The sequence below is a fragment of the Oryzias latipes genome, chromosome 14, assembly GCF_053564925.1.
Source record: "Oryzias latipes strain Hd-rR chromosome 14, Olatipes_Hd-rR_3.1".
Lineage (NCBI taxonomy): Eukaryota > Metazoa > Chordata > Actinopteri > Beloniformes > Adrianichthyidae > Oryzias > Oryzias latipes.
Genome location: NC_136250.1, coordinates 18,637,897 through 18,656,671, shown reverse-complemented (window position 1 = coordinate 18,656,671; position 18,775 = coordinate 18,637,897). Strand labels below are relative to the sequence as shown.

The following is an 18,775-nucleotide window of genomic DNA, read 5'->3' as shown; positions in this document are numbered from 1 at the left end:
TCAGTAGAGGTCATCAATCTGTCTCGAGAATTATCTGCCAATGAAGAATTCTGCATATTGACATCAGCACATAATACTGCTTTATTAACAACAGAGGTAAAACTCAATATGACATGAGGTCATCTAAAATCACGATGAGTGTTGCACAACCCTTACAATTAGTTTTCTCTATTGCTGACAATAAGTTCTGTTACAATGTTCATGTTTTTTTAGAAACAATTAGGTAGACCGGCGTACAGCTGATCATTTTTTTTGTCTCATTCACTGCAATGACAAAAAATCTCAAGTACTTTTTATGTATTTTCTATTTTAAATATCTTTTTATACTTGATAAGACAAACCTAACTTCCTAACAACTTTTCAGAATGATGCTTTCATTAAGACAATAAATATATAATATATTGAAAATATTGTTTAGTCTTCAGATTTTGAAACCATAATCAATACCTTTGAAGAAACATGTTGTTTGTTAACATCACATAATATTTTAAAGCTGATGGTTTGAGGAGGGTGAGTGGTGTCCTTTCAAACAGATTTGCTTGATTTAGTGAAAACTGAAAAGTTTTATCTAAAATACTTGACAAATTTACAATTACACTTCAAGACAACTCTATTTTAAATGCATAATTCTAGTATTTATAATGATTATGGTCTATAAATAAGGACAGGTGGATGGTCTAGAGCCTAAAAAGATGTATTTGGGGAAAAAGCAAATAAACAAATCCACTTTAAAGAACATTTTTGAGCAATGCATGCCTATTTTAAAACATAACATTTTCAATACCAAATATATGGCTAATTCAAGATTTAATTTTGTCTTTAAAGGGCAGCATATCATATCTAAATTAAAGAAATCTTACCAAGAAGATTTTTTCTTGTTCAACTGGTAGATTTTTCAATTATAACAAGAAAACAATCCTTGTGTATTTTAGTTTTTTTTACTTGTTTAAGAAGATAAAGTTTCTATTAAGTGAACCAAAAAATATGTTTTTGCTCTCAAGAACAAACTTAAATTAAGGTAAGTTTGAAGCAGAAGTGGTTTGATAGATATTTATATCAGCAGGCTTCAAGGGGGTTAATCAATAAAAACAATTTACAGTGAAAAAGGTGAAAAAATGGGTTTTGGAAGAATAGGTGTTTTATTGAGGAAAATGTTGTTAATCGTTAAGGTTGAAAAAACTATTGGTTTCCCAGCAAAAACTGTGAAACAGCGACAGTTGAAAATGTCAAGTCATTATAGCAAACAATAATTTGAATTTTGCGTTTAGCAGAGATACAACAAAGAAACTGGAATGAGTGCGCAGCTTCATCTTAAAGGTTTGTTTGAAAAAATATTAAGGCTTTTGATGAAGAACAGAACAAACAAAATAAAAGCCAGTTGTATTTCAAAGTAACAAAAGTCAAGCGCATTATTGAGCAAAGAGAAAATCCTCTTAAGCATTACACACTTTAACAGCTTTATTCAGTAAAAAAAAAAAACATGTATTTTCTTAAATACGTTTAAAGGATGATGTTTTTTTAATTTTGTTTAGCAAAGTTCAGCTTTTTTTGTTGCAGTTTATAAAATGAGACCAAAAAAAATAACCTGGAAAAAGCTCAGTGCATGTGAGCTGGCAGTCCATGCTGCATGATAGTTTGGGTCAGCTTTCCAGTGATTGCCTGTATATCCACCCTTATAAGACATGCAGCATGTGTGCAGCGTTTTCAGCCTTTTCAGATCCATACTTGTGTGGGGGTTTAGTGTTGACAAATTGCTGCACCACATGTAGCATGCCAACTCTGGCAAATTCATTTGTGCCAAAAAAAACCTCTGAAAGAAGACCAGACAAAGAGGAATTAGGCCAGCTGACCACTCAAGCCATTTTATCACTCCATCAGTGACAAACACATTTGTTCTGAGACACTTTCAAACATATTGCTGTGACAAACATAATTTAAAATGAACAGCCTTGTTGTAAAAACAGAAAGATTCATGGTTTTAGGGTAAAAAAAGATGTATATGGATTTAGACTGACCATCAAAGGATGTAAATCTTTCACAAGAAATTATGGGAAAAATACTGTATTCTCTGGGACAAATTTGGAAAACATTTACTGCAGGGTTTTAGGACCCACACAGGGCTAAATTGTTCCTTTTACAATCTCCAAGAAACAGCAGTTGTGAGCTGAAGTAACAAAAAATGGCTGTACCTCTTTTAAACCACAGTAAAGAGGAAAATATTCAGCCAGCAAACAATTACCAGCTTTAGTGAATGAGAAGCTGCAATGACTTCTTCGATCTTTTTTTTTTTTTTTGCTCAATTTTGTTTCCTCTGAGCATAGAAGTCTCCATGAAATGCAGGTGTAGAACTGCAAAACTGGCCAGGAGGATCTCATTATGTCACAAGAAAACCTCTACATTTATCGGTGAGATCCACAAAGGAACAGCACAGCCAGCTGCTTTCTTCACTTTCCAATATCGAAACATTCCAAGACCTTTCCGCTGCACCGCATTTAACACTTTCCAGGAGGTCAACTAAATTAAAAATAAGCATTTGTGTCTGTCAGCTGTCAATTATAAATGTGATTACTCCCTGTCACTTCATTTTGTCAATCACAACACAAAAATGCAGACAGTTTTTTCCCATTTTTAGCACAGCTGACAAAGATTTCTATGGGCAAAATTTTTCTAACATAGTCAATCAATCTGCTGTCAGCTTGAGCTGTTCCTTATAACACAGACTGAGACACACTGACTTTAGGTACACTTTTACACCTCCGTAGATGGTAGGTTACATCAGACTGCACAGCTTCCTCCTCTGTAGGAATCCTTCAATCACAGCACCCAAATGTCAATCAATCTGGTTTCTCTGGCTGCACATAAACGTTTAAAAAAGAAGAACTTGAACACTCTGAGCTGTAACAACTGCAACTTCAACTAAATTTCCATTTTAGACTGTAATTAATGTTAATCAGAATACTAACATGGTTTCATGAGGAAAAAACATCAGTAATTCTTAATAAAAATCCAGATTCATTGCAAAAGACATGAAAAGGATGCAAAATGCATAAAACAAAACAATAAACTGTCAAATACCAAAAAAACAAAACAATGTTTAATTCAAACGCTTCTGGGTCTCTTCAAACAAGAACTTTAGGAAAATGTTTGATTACTTTGCCTCTACTGCAAACAAATAAGGGATTTAATGAGTTATTTTATTTTAACAGCTTGAAGGCACTTGTCTTCTTCTGTCACTGTTTTTTTTAAAGACACAAGAGTTAATTGTCCATAACTAAAGCACAACATTCTGATAGTGTCTTGCTTATATGGATACCTTTTTAACTCTTAATGGCTGAAATTATTTCCAGCTATAAAAAAATGAAAAGTAAAAACACTCCGTTCCGTTCCGTTTCCGTTCAATCAATAGATGTTAAATTAAGGTAACTTTGGAGTCATAGTGGTTTGATCCGTATTTGCATCAATAGACATCAAAGGGTTTAATCTTTCTGTAAGAGGAAAACATGCTTCACTTTAGGATGCAATGTTACATGTTTCCACCAGAGGACTCTATACACCCAACCTAAAAAGTGTTCAGTCCTGACTGCAAAAGCATGCTGTGTAGAAACTGCACTGCTTTATTTTAATTATGGCATAAAACAAATACCACAAATGCTGAATATAAATCCATATGGGAGGCTCCACCTGAGCATGCTCCACAGGTGGCGATATCAGCTGTAAACTCTTGTTTCTGGCTCTTGCTCTAGTCATGCTCCATGCTAATTACTAAAGAGCCAGCCCTCCTGTTTGGCCTAAATTAATTAATCAGTCCTAATTATGCACACTGCTCCTCTGTAATTGCCAACACAGGCACAGTGATGAATGATAACACAGAAAACATTCTCATTAATGTGAGGAAGTGTGTGCCCACCCCTATAACGAGACAGCTCTTATCCACAAGAGCCTTTAGCGCAGAAACACACTTTGACACAAATTACATGTTGACCAAACCTCAAGGAATGCTATTTTCAAGTTAAACGGACCGGACACAGAGGTAATAGTAGGCTTCGCATGGATCACCAGGCTGTTCCAGCTGCCGTGACAGCCATGCCCGACCAACTTGGAGATCAACTAAAGACGGACACAGTAATATTAATTTACTGCGAGCAGCCTCATGTGGCCCGGATTAAAACAAACTTAAGGCTGGCAGAATTTAAAAAGAGCTCTCCGACTTAAAATGGGCTACCTCTAATCAAACTTGTTTACTTCTGCATGGAAAATCCCCTCTGATCTTTTCTACCTTAGGTATGCTGGTTCAGCATCAGACAGTAATCACTGAGTCTTAATCTTCATGTAAAGAGAAGCATGATGGGTCACATAAAGCTCTCTGGGGTATTTAACTGTGTGGGTTTTGTTTTTTAGTTCGTATCTGCCGATGCTATTATTCCTTTTGGTCTTTTTTGGCGACGAATCATGGCTCAGTGCCTGTAACCCTGAGATATAACGTCTAGGGAAAAAAGATGGTTTATAGGAGGTGCACGGTGGTGTGGTAGTAAGCACTGAAAACACTCAGCAAGAAGGCGCTGGTTCAAATCCCACCTGGGTTGAGCTGTGTGGAGTTTGCATGTTCTCTCCATAAATTTGGGAGCTTGCTCCAGGGAATCCAGCCTCCTCCCACGGTCCAAAATATGTTTCTTAATGTTTATTGTCATTTCTGAATTGTGCCTTAGGAGTGTGTGTGGTCCTGCAATGAACTCTTAACCTATCCAGAGTATATTCTGCCTCTGCCTTACAATATCTAGGATAGAATAGGATCCAGCAACCCCTGTGACCCCGCAAAGGACAAAGCAGGAATGGGAAAAAGGATAAATGTGCTTTCAATTGTATAAAAAAACTGAATATGTTCCGAAACTACCCACACTTTAGTTGTCTCAACTCACTTCTTAGTGCACTATGGGCATTCACATTTTTCTGGGTGTTCAAATGTACAATTCCAAAATCCAGCGCCTTGGAAATTTTCTTGAAGTCTCTAAAAAAACTAGTACCGGTATGCCCTGATGCTCACTAGATTGGTGAATATAGACCACAGTGCATTGTGTTTGAACAATTTTACGTTTGAAAAAAAAAACCAAAAAAACGTAATTACATTTATGTTTTTATAAATAATCCAAGTTTCATGGATTTATAAATAATCTTCATGAGATTTTCATATGCATTATGTTATTACTTCATTAAATGTATAAAGTCACAGATTCCTCCAATGTTTCATGAAGCTAGATATGCGTCAATGTGTTACGTTAGTAAAGCGTGAGAATATTCAGTCTAAAAGTGTTATCTAATGATTTGTCTTTCAAGTTGAAATGTTTTTGATTTGATTTGATTTGAAATGGTTTATTTCAAGCAATCAAATAGAAGTTATACACAAGCAATATAAACATCAGTTATACATTCATACAGTAACTAATCAAACTTAGGATAATTAGACATAATTAATAAATATTGCTTGAAAGGGAGTGGAAGGAAGCGAACTTATATAATTCCACCCCGTTATACTATAACCATTTTATTACATGATTTATCAATATCCGGTTCCTAGGTTTTATCAGACAGAATTAAGAATCATAAGGTATCAATAAGGCACATGCCAAAACTTTTTGAGTTCTTCATATTCCTGGGGTTTCTTCGGGGGCATGGTCAGCTCTCTTTTTTGGAGAAAAATCAACTTTTTAAGTAATTTGAAGATAGTTGTAATCGCAGAGAGGCACGCCACGCGTCCTGCTGCTGTAACCCGGAACCGTACCCGAAATGTCTGTTCTTATTCCTGTTTTTCGTTTAATAAATTTCCCCCAAAAGTGTATTACACATAATTTTTTCATCCTTGTTATGCATCTTTTGGCTGCGGCGATTTATACTATAATCACTTATTATTATACTATAATCTCTGTAAAAAAAATGCCTAAAAAAACACATAACCCCTGCCTCTTCAGGTCTAATCCACAAGTATTTGGTCCATGTAAAAATGTATTATTCATGGTGATGAACTTTGGAATGAACTTTTAATTTATTATCATTTCACTATATTCTGTATTTTTTATACTTCTGAGTTATTCTAGTCTTTGTGCAAATGTATTAGGTGGGGGCTTTAAGAAAGCCCTATAAGTTTTTGCCTCTCCCTGCACTGTATGCAGTTTTATTTTGTCTAAGGTTTTTTTCTCTTTTCTTTCAACTGTGAAAAGTAATCAAATTAAATCAAAATACTGCGGAGAGACCTAAAATACAGTTAACAATTAGAGAGGAAGTTTAGGATCCACTGTGTTTCCATGTTTTTTTTAATCAAAAAACAACAACATCTTTTTTTTTTGTAGTTCTTAAACTAGTCCATAAATAAATAAATAGCAAAACTAAACAGACTTCTCTGATTTATTCTCAATGTCCAAATGATGGTTGCTCAAAATCTCCCCTCAGAGTGATGGAGGGTGTCAGTCTTGAGCTCAGTTATGACTAATACTGTGTTACTTTCCAATTAAAAGCATCTTTTCCTGACAGCAAACCCACATTGTATCAGTCACAATCTGATGATTCGGTCTTGAATAGCAGCTCACTGCAGTCTTTTCCCCAAAGTGGCTTGTTTACTTCAGTGCTGAAATGCAGAGGTTGCACTCAATGCATTGTTGGCACTAAATCAGAGCTGCATGTTGGGCTTCATGAACTCTGATGCGCTCATATATTATGGTGGGTATTGAAGTGTATTTGACACGTGAATCTTTGGACTAATGAAGTGATTCAAATCAGCTGTGATTCATCACGTCTGCCTCCACATGCTTGGGTCCACAAGAGACGCATGGTAATGATGGCGATAATGATTTGATTTGTTTTGTAGGTGGTTTATTACTATGGAGGATTGGAATCTGTCTGCAGTGCATCTAGACCTGGTGTCATAATTAGATTTTAATTCCATCAGACTGTCCAGAAAGAATTACGGACACGGTAAATATCGAACTTGCATGCACAAATGACCGCCCTGACACTTTCAACAGTCACGGTTTGAGACATTTCAGTGACTGTTTGTTAAAACCTCAGGCGGTTTTCCCACTGGATTAATTTTAACCTCTTGTTGCCCTCTTCCCTGCAAGTGCCTCAGGCAACAACACAAATCACTTATGCTGTATTGTTTTTTGTGCTCACTTTGGTATGGATGTGCATGGTAATATTGCAGGAATCACTCAGCCGAGGTAAACAGATAAATCTATATAAGATAACAAGACAGTGATGGAGATCCACATGTACGCATTTGAGTCATTTTGGTTTCAGAGGAATGCTCCATTTACCATAAAGAAGTAAAGGTGGCGCGATCGTTTTCTCTTAATTTGAGGGCAATAATTGATGGAGATACTGGAAGGAGAAAGCAGGAGGGAAATTTATTCAGTGATGAGTGAAGGTAAAACAGTGTCTGCATGTGACTAATTTGACATCTATGCATGTGTGCTGAGTTACAGTTGGATAAGTGGCTCAGAGTAGTTCACTGCCAGAGCATATTCATTTCAAAGCCAACTCTGAGGCAGACATGGGAAGTGAGAGCAGGGAGGCTTACTGGCTAATCTGGTCAGAGAGCGATCTGAAAGCAGCAGGGAATTCTTAATGTAACAGATGGAAAAGAAAAACAAAATTAAAAGAACCCTTTCCCACATGCAGATAAACTTGGTACTATCACATCAGACAAAGAAAAAAAAAAGCATGTGTGTTTATGTCTATGTTCGATAGCAGTAGGTCAATCTGACCTACTCCCCGAATTCCCTCTGTGATTTCTCCTTTTACGCATGACTGTGGTCTCTTACACTTGGATGTCAAGCATGATCCTTTTGTCCTCTTCCACATGGACACCCCAGATGCAGTCCTGCCCCTTGTCATAGGCCTCGGGCCAATTAGGAGACAACACCACACCAGCCGAGTCTGTGATTTCCCCGCTGCACACAGCTGTAACACACACACATACACTGCAGGTTAACCCTGGCAAACAAACAGTAATCCATTTAAAGACACAACAAACGAAGAGGCAGCAAGAGTAAAAACTGATCAAACACTGCTTTGGAGGTTAAAAAATTGAAATGTTATGTTAAATGTTAAAATGTTATGCCTTACTAACAACAGAAATTGTAATTTTCTTCTTTAAAACACTAAAGGCTTTTCAGTTTTATAATGAAGAAACAACACATTTTGATTCCTAGCTTGTTGTCCACTGATAAATTGTCTAAGGGCCTTTGCAAAATTTTTTGTTGCACATTTGTCATCGCTTTCAGACATACGGCAAACTCCTCTACAGCTGAATATTGGTTGCCATCCCTCACTGGCTGTCCAATAGTAACGCTGAAAGACAATTTATGATTCTGAAGCTAGAAATACTCAAGAGGAATTCTGTAAGTAAGTCAGAAGTCACACATTTTTTTCTGAGGATCTTTTAAAAAAAATGAACATACAATACCTAATTAATTGATTTACCGGTAATGACTTAATTGATTAATCAATTTATAATAAAGATGTTCAAGATACCGTATACAAGATTTTCATTAAATCAACTTAAACATTTATAAAATTGTTTCAAAATGAAATAAATCGATTACATTGATTTTGAAAAAAACATTTAGATTGAGGCATGGTAGATTTATTTTACTACAACGTAAAAATGACCAAGTGCATCACAGCGGACAACACGTGATTTAAGCAAAAAATGATCAGTCTATTATTCCAGTCCAATATGTGGAAACACTTTGAATTTAGCAAAGACATGCGACCATACAGTGAGGTAGAATGTTCTAATAATGTTCCCTTTGGGTTATTTTGATGTGGAAAAACAACAGTGGACTGAACTTTATGAAACTAAAATGTGAATGGTTTTAACTTAAATTCTTGTTTACTTGTTTGTTTGTTCACATAATTAATTTACACTAGATTTTCTTGCAAGAAAAACAAGGAATCTGGAAAACTTCACCTGCACTGTTCAGTACCAGGTATTTATCTCTGAGTCACACTGGTTAAAGTTTTTGGATAAGGATGTCCAGAATCAATTTTAGGTCAGTGAATCAGATTATTCAAAATGAAAAATTATCGACTATGAATCGTATTGGAAACCATAAAGTATTATGTGAAAGGATTCATTGTTAAAAAGAATCATTACAGCCCTAATTTGACCCTCAAACAGCAATAGGGCCGACAACTAGTAAGCTTTGGCAGATTTGAAGGATTCAAATAAAAATATGACAAGGAAGGGTTTAACTACAGTTCAAAGCTTCTTCAGTCTCCCATTTTACCAAAGGTAATGCATCATGAGACTGTCAAGCATCACAGAATTTTTTGCACATCCAAGAAGTAGGCATTGCATCACATGGGTGTAAAAGTGATGCAGCTAGCTCCTGACCAAGCTCAGCCTGTGACAAGTTGGAAGTGAGAACTGGCCAGATAGAGTGATGCCGTCGGCATTAAAAATAAAGAGTAAAGTCAGCATGCTGTGTTTGTATGTATGTACACGTGGGGAGAGGGTGATAGATGTGAGTAGGTTTTGCAGGCTGTTATTAAATTTTGTGCATAGCGTGTGCACTGTAGCACTGTCGGGGCATCTATGTCTTTAATCTTGAGAACTTCTAAAATCTGCCCTCCAAGCACACATATCAAAGTAAATCATTGTTACATTTTAAAAGGAAGTTTATCATGGATCAGAGGAAAGCAGCTTATAGTAAAATGTAATTAATAGTCTGTGAAATTTAATATTTGAATAAAAAGACTTAACCAACCCCTGAAATGATCAAACAGACACAATGAAAGCCTGAAGGACTGAAGTCACCCACATCTGACCACGATCTCCGGTGAAAGGTCTTTTCATTTTCTAAAGACTTAATGCTCCAAAACTGTTCTAGTAGATTCAATCTTTTAACTCACCCCTGCAGGCTGGTTCTGTCTCATTCCACTGTGGATTTTCAGTGTCCACACACTCTATCACTACAGAACCTTGCTCGAGCGTGTAACCGGGGTCGCATGAGAATTCAACCACTGCTCCCAAACCATAGCTGGAGTCGCTGCTGCTGAAGTTACCATACTTCACGAAGGGCTCATAGCACATTCCTTTGGCAAAAGCTGTGGACACAAAGCTCATTTGACGACACAGGTGGGCTGAAGTGTACAGGATGCTTTTAGCAAACTGCCCAGCGTGATCTGCCTGCCTTCATATCTGATGGCTGCTCCAGTGGAAGTCATCGATCCGTCCGTTGTGAACTCGATGAAGAGGTAACGTCCAGTACTGAGTACCCCTTCATTGGGCAAATATTCCACCTCAAAGGAGTCATAAATAGGAGGAGAGTCGATGTTGTTGCCATTTTTGATTAACAATCTGAATAAAAACAGATGGAAAAGACACATCATAAACATTTGCTGGTATTAAAATGTTCCCAAAAGCATCTGAAAGCTACTGTTAAACTTCAAATACAACTGGACAGAATGCTGTAAAGTCATGCAACACGACTTTTATATGTATTATTATATTTTGGCTGTCACAGTTTCTTCTTATATCAACAAATTCCAATTGAGTCATATTTTTAAAGCATATTAGTAAGGAAGAACAATTTAGAAATTCATCTTTTCTTTCTAGATTCTGTTTTTCTCTTATTTAGCAATAAAAATATGAGTTTAAGACTTCAAAGTTCCTTCACTCTATTGCTGTAAATTCCTTTTCATGTTTAGTGTGATTTCAGAATTGGCAGCATGCATAAACCACCTGTCATCATCTTCTGCCAGAGCAACTTTCTCAAAGTGAATGTGAAGCCGATGCCCTTCAGGTGCCTCCAATACCCAGTGGCAGGTCAGATTGTTGCTGTAGTTGCCAGGGAAACCAGGAGAGACGATGCGACCATACGTGGTATTTTTTATCATTCCCCCACAGGATGCTATATGAAAAGAAACAGAGTAATGAGGGACAGGTGAGGGCAAAGATTTAGGAGGGGAATACATGATAGAGTAAGTAATAAAACCATGAATGAAAGTTGAATTTTGGGGGAAAGTCACTGTATGAACACAGAATGTATAGATATCCGGTGAACTGTGGATTGACTACACTAAAATGCAGCTCTCCAAGTCTAACAGCATCTAAAAGAAAGCAAAACTACAACAGTTAGAGTATCAGTTCAAGGAAGCTGCAGCCAAAGTCAAAGCCTGCAAATGACTTTTATCCTTTAATAGCAGTCAGTCAAGTTCATTAAGTCAACTCAATTTAAAGAGAATGTTTTGCCTGCATTTGCATTTACTATATTATATATTATATTAATATATAAAAAAAAAAATTCACATATTTTTCCAATAAGTAAGATCTTTTTTTGTAAGACTTCTTTCCTTTTGATTATTGCATTTATTGATAAGTCTGTAGCTTGATTAAACAACAAAAATAATAATTATAGTACATTTGATAAAATCAATCATTTTTACTGCATACATTTCTTAACTCATGGTACCAATGGCATAAATTCAATAGTGAAAAAAACAACTTAATTCAATTTTCTACTAAGGTGTGTTTTTCATCTAAAACACACTCAAAATGAATCATTATGCAGAACTTTAATTTTCAATATGAGTTAATTTAAATAGTGTAAATGTAGCATTTTATATTTTTAATAGGTTGCCATTCTTCACACAGCTTTACAACAGTCATGTTTTTTTTTCAAATGCATGTGTGTTTTTTCCCTTTAACATGAAAACTATACTTTTAAAATTGATTTGCCTCCTAAAAAAATCCAATACAAATGAAGGTTTTGCTGCTCTTTTTTTTCTTCCTGCATTTTTCTGAATTATTGCTGCCAGCAGACAACCTAAACCTATAAATCATCTTTAAAAAGAAAAAGAGAGGTTGGATCGTTGAATCATATATAAATAAATGAAGGCTCAAGGCTATGTGAAATCCAATGAGTTTCATCTTTGGTAAAACCGCTTGTCCTTAAGATCTATGTTTTTTAAATTCACTTGAAATAATGTATGACTACAGTGGTGTAGTGGTTAACAATCTCCCCTTATAACGACAAGGCCCTAGTTGGAATCCTTGTTGGGTTGTTGCATGCTTTCCTTATGGGTTTTCCTTTTGCGTTTTCCCACAGTGCAAAAACACGCTCCATAGGTTAACTGGTCACTCTAAAATGGTTCCGCAGGTGTGAATGTTTGTAGTTGTTTGTCCCTCTATGATAGATTGCCAAATTCTCCAGAGTACACCCCAACTTTTCCCAGCAGTAGCTGGGATAGGCTCAGGCAACCCCTTTAACCCCTAAAGTGATTAGGTGGCTTTAGAAAATTAATAAATAAATAAAAAAGGAAAAAAAAAAGACAATGGATTGATGGATCTTTAAATATTTAAGGCACATTTCTTTAAATACACAAAAATATCCCCCCAGGATAATTACTCATTCCAAACAGATTTTTATAATATTACAGATTATCTTCTTTGTTTTATTGTTTCCCATTATCCTTAACTTATTTTCCTTTAAATACAACAATCCTGTATACTTTGATATACTTACCCATTTTGCTATTAACCTCCATTTTTTAAAATAAATTGTTAGGATTGCAATATTTAAATTCACTAGTGCACTCCCCCTGTAAAGTAAATAATTGCCTAATTCTTTTCTGAACTGTTTCTAAAGCAGTTATAAACGAAGTGTTTGCCATGAGAACTTACCCACACATAGGGGCTCTTTTCCACTCCAGTATGGTTTGGTTGCATTGCGACAGGTTAGCGTTTTGGGACCCTGCAGCCTGTATCCAGTCAAACATGTGAAGAAAGCTTCTCCACCAGCATGGAGGTGTGTCACCGAAACGTCTCCCCCAGAAGGCTCTTTGGGAAATGCACAGCTGAGTACAAAGGCTAGAGAGAAAAGAATAAAAATAAACAAAGTTAAATTACTGCAACTAAACCACAAAACCTCTTAAATGACTTAAATGCTGGGGCTAAAAAGGCCTTTGATTAAAATTTCAGAGTAAAGAAAAACTCATAGCATGTGGAAGGGTCAAGTCGTGCCTTTTCAACCCCAGTGGAGAAACAGCACAGTTGATGCAGTTATGTATGAACCACAAGAACCTTAGTTATCTTCTTAAAAAAAACAAAAACCAAGATGATACCCTTCTGGCAGTGGAAACAGAATGAGGAGTTTTTAAGGTGCTTGCCTTTAGCAGACATTTTTTGGCTTGTCATCATTTACACACCTGCACAATGTCTCATAAAGGTCAGATATAATGTCTGCAAAGTGAGCTGGTGGTGCCCTTCTTGAAAACAATTGCTTCCTATAACCATTTTATCATTCCATGTGCCAGAAACACACACACAAATTGACACAGGATAAAAAATTAAAACTACTGTTCAGCCGGCAGCTGAATCAAGGTGAAACTGGTATTTATGGAGGGCAACCAAACTGTTGTGAGAGACTGACTGGTGGATTGGGACTAGCCCATTGTAGTGAAGAGAGAGCTGAGCCAAAAGGCAAAGTCGTCTCCTCATTAGTCAATTTGCACTCAAACTTTAACCTATAATTGTTAGTTTGGGCCAAAAACAAAAGCAAATCCAAAAATTACTCTTTTTTTTAATAGTAGTTTGGCCCATGGTTATTGTTAGGGCCTAGAGTTCCACCTCTGTTGCTTTGCATCAAAATGAGCCATTCTGTAGGTTTTGGGCATATGGTCAAATGACTTCCAGACACATCCCTGTTTATTTTTCATTTAAACCCATTTCATCATTTTGTCTCAATATGCAAAGACGTTTTCTTAGCCTTGCCTTGAAATGCCTCACCTGAGAAGATCTAAGATAGATATATTTGACTATTTTTATGATTGAAAAGACTATGTGCACTTCAGCCGAGACCCGAAGCTAAGTTTCAGTCTAAAGTGTCAGCAGCATAAAAAATTGCATATTGGCCACTGTAATATATACAAATATAAATATGTATAATTATAAATAAAATATCCACTTTGCATATTTTCTTTAGACATTTTTTGGAAGTTTCTCTTAACTACTAGACAAGGAAATTTTGCTTCAACTGACATGTTTGTTAAACCACAGCCACACATAATGATGTGTGGTTCATCATATTGCGAATGCTTCAACAGAAAAAAAAGCATTGCTGATCTGCTGAAAACCACAGCAAGTCTGGATGTAAAAGCTGGAGAGAGAAGTGCCTGTGTAGTGGTTGTCAAGGACCTCGGATTACCGTAGGGTAAGATCAATGTTCCCAGGCTTGCTCCGCATTATTGTGCTGTCCCTATTTTTAAATAAATGGAGTACAATGGGATGGGGTTGATGTAGATAATGAAGTAAGCTAAGCAAGTCTTTAATGGAAGCTATTAAACAACCTTCTCCTCCTGTCTAATAAGTGCATTGTTCTACCTCATTAGTGCAGGCTCTTTAATGACCAGAGTAAAACTTTTAAACATTTGAAAATGTGGGAACAGCAGAAAGAGCAACATAATTGGACCCTTTATGGTTTGTTCTACAATAGCAGTGAGATTGTGAAGCTTCTTAAAATAGAAACCTTTTCAAAGTTTCAACTTTGCTTAAATTCTGCCTGTCATTATCCAGTCCAATAGATTAAAAGGGTTGAAAATAGTAATGATGAAGAAATAAAGATCCTTATAAAGATTACAGTACTGTAGTTTTAAAATAAATTAGTATCATCAAATTGTAATGGGGATTAATAAATTTCTTTCCATCACCCTTCCCTCCTGCCGTTCAGGGAATGTGCAGCCCAATACAGGTTACAAAGAGAAAGTAAAATACCAAGAATGCGTTGGAAAAGATGACTTGAGCCTTGAGATTAGCAGATTCCAACTGAGCTGAGGGCTCATGGATTTACAGAACAAGGAATAAGTCCTGTGAGCAGTGACAAGGAAGCACTGATGAACAAAGTGCATGTAAGCCCTAGTGATTGCTGAACTCAAAATCAAAAGTGGCTGCATAACTTTGTTCCTTTCAAAACTCTGCTTTATTCTGGGCCTCATGACCCAACTGTGCAGGTTTTCAAACGGTGTGCACGCACAAAAATCGTGAACGTGAAGCTCTGTTACAAAATAGAGAAAACATTAAAGTAAGCCACCAAAATGCATCATTATTTATTTCAAATACAGAACAATAATCAAATAGACCTCTTTGACGTTTTCTAGCAGTGACATATTCTCATTTAAGCTACATTTATTACATCACCCAAATAAAATGTGTACATTCCAACATGTGGAAGAGATTTCAAAACACAACAGAACTCTGGCATCTTAATCATTGCCAAAACAGTTTTAATTGAAGTTAAATCGAATTGAAAAATATATTAAAGCCCCGATCCGCCCTTACTGGCTGAGCAGCGGCTGCATGCCCCTCACTCTCCCACTCTGCCACACTGGTCAGAGTTGCATGTGATAAATTATTTTTCTTTTTTTATCTCCATAGCAACCACGTATTTTTTAGTTGCCTATAGGGGTGACGTGACGGTCTGTGTAATTTTCAGAAGAATTGTCAAAAGTAAAATTTAGGATTTCCCTGGCAACTGAGATTTGCTTCCTATTGATGCTCGAGGAGTTAGGATGTGATAGACTGAAATCCCTTGGTGTTTAAATTTGTAGCTGATACTAAAGGGCATTTTTTGGGAATATTCAAGATGGCACCCTCTTTCAAGGTCAAACTTTGGTTGTGCATGTAGGCTTAACCTGCCGGCATGTGTGGGAAATTTTGTCACTTAAAAAAAGGTGTTTTTTTTTGTGAAAATTTGAAAATCGCTTAAATGTCCTACATAATACCAACAGTCACATAACAAATTAACCTACGTTTAATGTACAAGCTTGCTAAAAAATTTCTATTCAGATTTCCAATGCATTCCTCTATCCCCACCTGCACCCCTACCCAATCTACAAATACTTATTTATTTGTTTGTTTGTTTTTGTGGTTTAATGTAGATAATCCCAAATGACATTGGAGCCTGGGTTTAAGGCTTTTTACCATTCCAATGGCAGGTGTATCAGGGATGCAACGCCAAAGGACATCAGAAACTTCAGGGGCTTTGGCATAATTTGATACAGAAGAATGAAAATGTTTTGCCTGTACTGTTTCTGGACAAGTCAAGGTTAAGCATAAAAAAACAGAAAAAGTGTTGGCTATGAAGAGCTTTTATTTCAGCCTGTCAAGTTGAAAAACATCTCTTTAGGAGTCTTGTCCTCCATCAGCTTAAAGCTAAGTTGTCTATTGAAAAGTATCCATTTTTTTCTGATTTTGAATTTGAACACAGGGAAAAATAACACTGATGTCTGATGCCCGTCATTTTCAGATTTTCAGCAAATCACCACGCCACAGGGACAGGAAACACTGCCCCCAGGTCATCCATTCCATTCCTAGTTTATCACTAGCTCCAATGAACCTAGTTATTGCCATTATCATAGCAGCATTTAAATCCCTATTGAGCATACAATTGGGAAGCCAGAGGGAAAAATTGTGGAGCCAATTCCTGAAGTATTAAACTACGTGCTGCTTCCATTCCAGTAGATGTGGTGCTGGGCCATAAAGTCTGATTGTATTGCCATTAGAAATAATAGATCCACAGACAGCCAGCAAGATTAGCTGCTGGTACTGCAGAGCCACAGGAAACAGCCTTGAAGCTTGCATCTCGCATTAGAGGGTGAGAAGTGACACATTTAGGTTAGCCATAGATCAACAAGTTTAGACATTGTTAAACATTTTTCACTCTTTATAGAAAAACTTTAATTTAACATTTTAGTAAACATGATTAATATTTGGTAAGGATTGTACTGTATAACTAACAGATGTGAAATATGTTTTTTAAACTGTATTTTCTATTATTAAAAATACCAATTATATCAGGAATATGTGTCGGATTTAAACTATTGCAAAAATAAGCACTTTCTACTTCTAGAAAAGATAGGTGATAAAGGACAAAATAATTTTGCTACAACATATTGTGTCACTACACAATACTACAATTTTTTACATGTTATATCCCATTGTGCACACAAGGGAAAAATAGCTTGAAGTTTCTAGTATATAAATACAACATGGTTTGAAGCTATTGTTGTTTTATGTTCTTTCTGTCACAATAAAGTTTCAGGACATCCAAATAATCTCTGCTTTTCATTTACTTGCATTTATCGCAGCATATTGTAAATTTTTGCAAGAATTAAAGTGGAATTTAATTACCACATTAACATCTTCTTGTTTTTCTTTCAGTTCTTTGTGCTGCTTTCATATGCAAAGCATGCTATGAGTAAAGTTTTATTTGATCTAATCTAGGCAGTGAGTGGGTGTGTGTGTGTGTGTGGGTGTGTGTGTGTGTGGGTGTGTGTGTGTGTGTGTTGGAAGGCATGCTACAATTTTGATATTATTGGACAAATGTGAAGCTGTGAGGAATAGGTGAGCTGAGTAACCCAAGAATAGATTTTTAATAAGTGTGTGTGAACAGGCAAATAAAATGCCTTTTTGCAAACGGCCTTATGACAGTTGTGTGGCTGTGTGTTTCTGTGTGTCTAGCCTCAGTGAAGTCCTTCAGGTAAAGAGCTGGAATTGCATCAAATTTTGCAAGGTGAGGATGTGAGATAATGAAACGGGGAGGCAGAGAACATCAGAAACAATGACTGTAGTGTAGATTGTTATTTGATATAATAGCAGTTTATTTGGAAAATATTAGCCAGGAGATAGAATCCTGTTCCAATGTCATCTTCTGTCAGTTATTGTTGTAATTTAGACACACAGCTGTCCCTTGGTAGGTGACTTGTGGGAGGGTTTGAGTGTCATTGGAGCTGAGTCTCCTGTCCTGGCTGTGCATCAAAGCATTGCCTTTTACAGAAAGATCAATAGTGTTGTCTCTGGGAAAGCGATTCAGTTGTAGAAAGCCAGACCATAGTTTTGCGCTGATATGGCCTATTGATTTTTATGTGGTTGGGTTAAATCCTGGATTTTAATGGCCGTTTACTCAATTAAGGTTATTTAAGAGAAATAACAATAGACTAAAGGCAGAGTCTAATCAATCCTTTTCAGAACTTGTGCCAAATTGTAAATCACAGTCAACACAGACTGTCCTCTAGCCATCCAATGTATTTTCTTTACAAGACAGTAAATATGTTTTATTTGTTTCTTTTTTTTTTAACAACCCTAGCATTAATCTGAGTCTAGCTCACCTTCAAATGTCAAACTTCAAAGGTTCTAAACTAAATTAGAACTGTTTTTTATTTAATTTTTTTGCTGGAATTGAATGTATATCCATTTTTAGGCATGTTTTTTTTTTCTTTTTAATAGTCCCACAGCACAATAAAACATAATTCAATAAATTGTTGTTCTCAAAGCAGCCAACCAACAAATCTAAAAGTTAAAAGAATGCTTTTTGTCTTTAAGTCCCACTGTGATCATCTTGTGATCTACTGCAAAAGGGTTCCGGGTGGTCTTTTAAGTATGATTATGTCGTTTTTAGGCAAACTAAAAAAAAAACAGTCTTGTTCAAGGACAAAGTTTCTGCAGATTGGCAGGAACTTATTAGAAATTCCCCTCTGAGTTGGGGAAGGGCTTTTGCCGTGGAGTAAGTTTGCCATACTTCCCAACATTCATCTGTTTTTGTGCTCTCCCACTAACCGACAGCCCCTCAAAACCTCACACTAACACTGGCGGTGAAAAAAAAAATAAGGCGTGCAATATTGGAGCAATCCAGCCGTACTGTTTTGAGCCAGATGTAACCTGGACATGAGGGAAAATGAAGACGTACATGGATCTATTTGTCTGCAACTGAATGATATCCAGAAT

At 36.3% G+C, this 18,775-nt stretch overlaps 1 protein-coding gene across 2 annotated transcripts in view; it reads right to left on the bottom strand.

Annotated features, from left to right (window-relative positions):
- LOC101155374 (seizure protein 6 homolog) overlaps positions 1 to 18,775 on the bottom strand; it is a 105,839-nt gene that overhangs the window by 7,642 nt on the left and 79,422 nt on the right. For both annotated transcript variants that reach the window (XM_004076560.5, XM_078931313.1), the window contains exons 5-9: positions 12,680 to 12,865; positions 10,739 to 10,907; positions 10,188 to 10,354; positions 9,907 to 10,101; positions 7,812 to 7,950 (exon numbers count right to left, since the gene is read on the bottom strand). In XM_004076560.5, the coding sequence (XP_004076608.1) occupies positions 7,812 to 7,950; positions 9,907 to 10,101; positions 10,188 to 10,354; positions 10,739 to 10,907; positions 12,680 to 12,865 (856 nt within the window). The remainder of the gene's footprint in view (positions 1 to 7,811; positions 7,951 to 9,906; positions 10,102 to 10,187; positions 10,355 to 10,738; positions 10,908 to 12,679; positions 12,866 to 18,775) is intronic.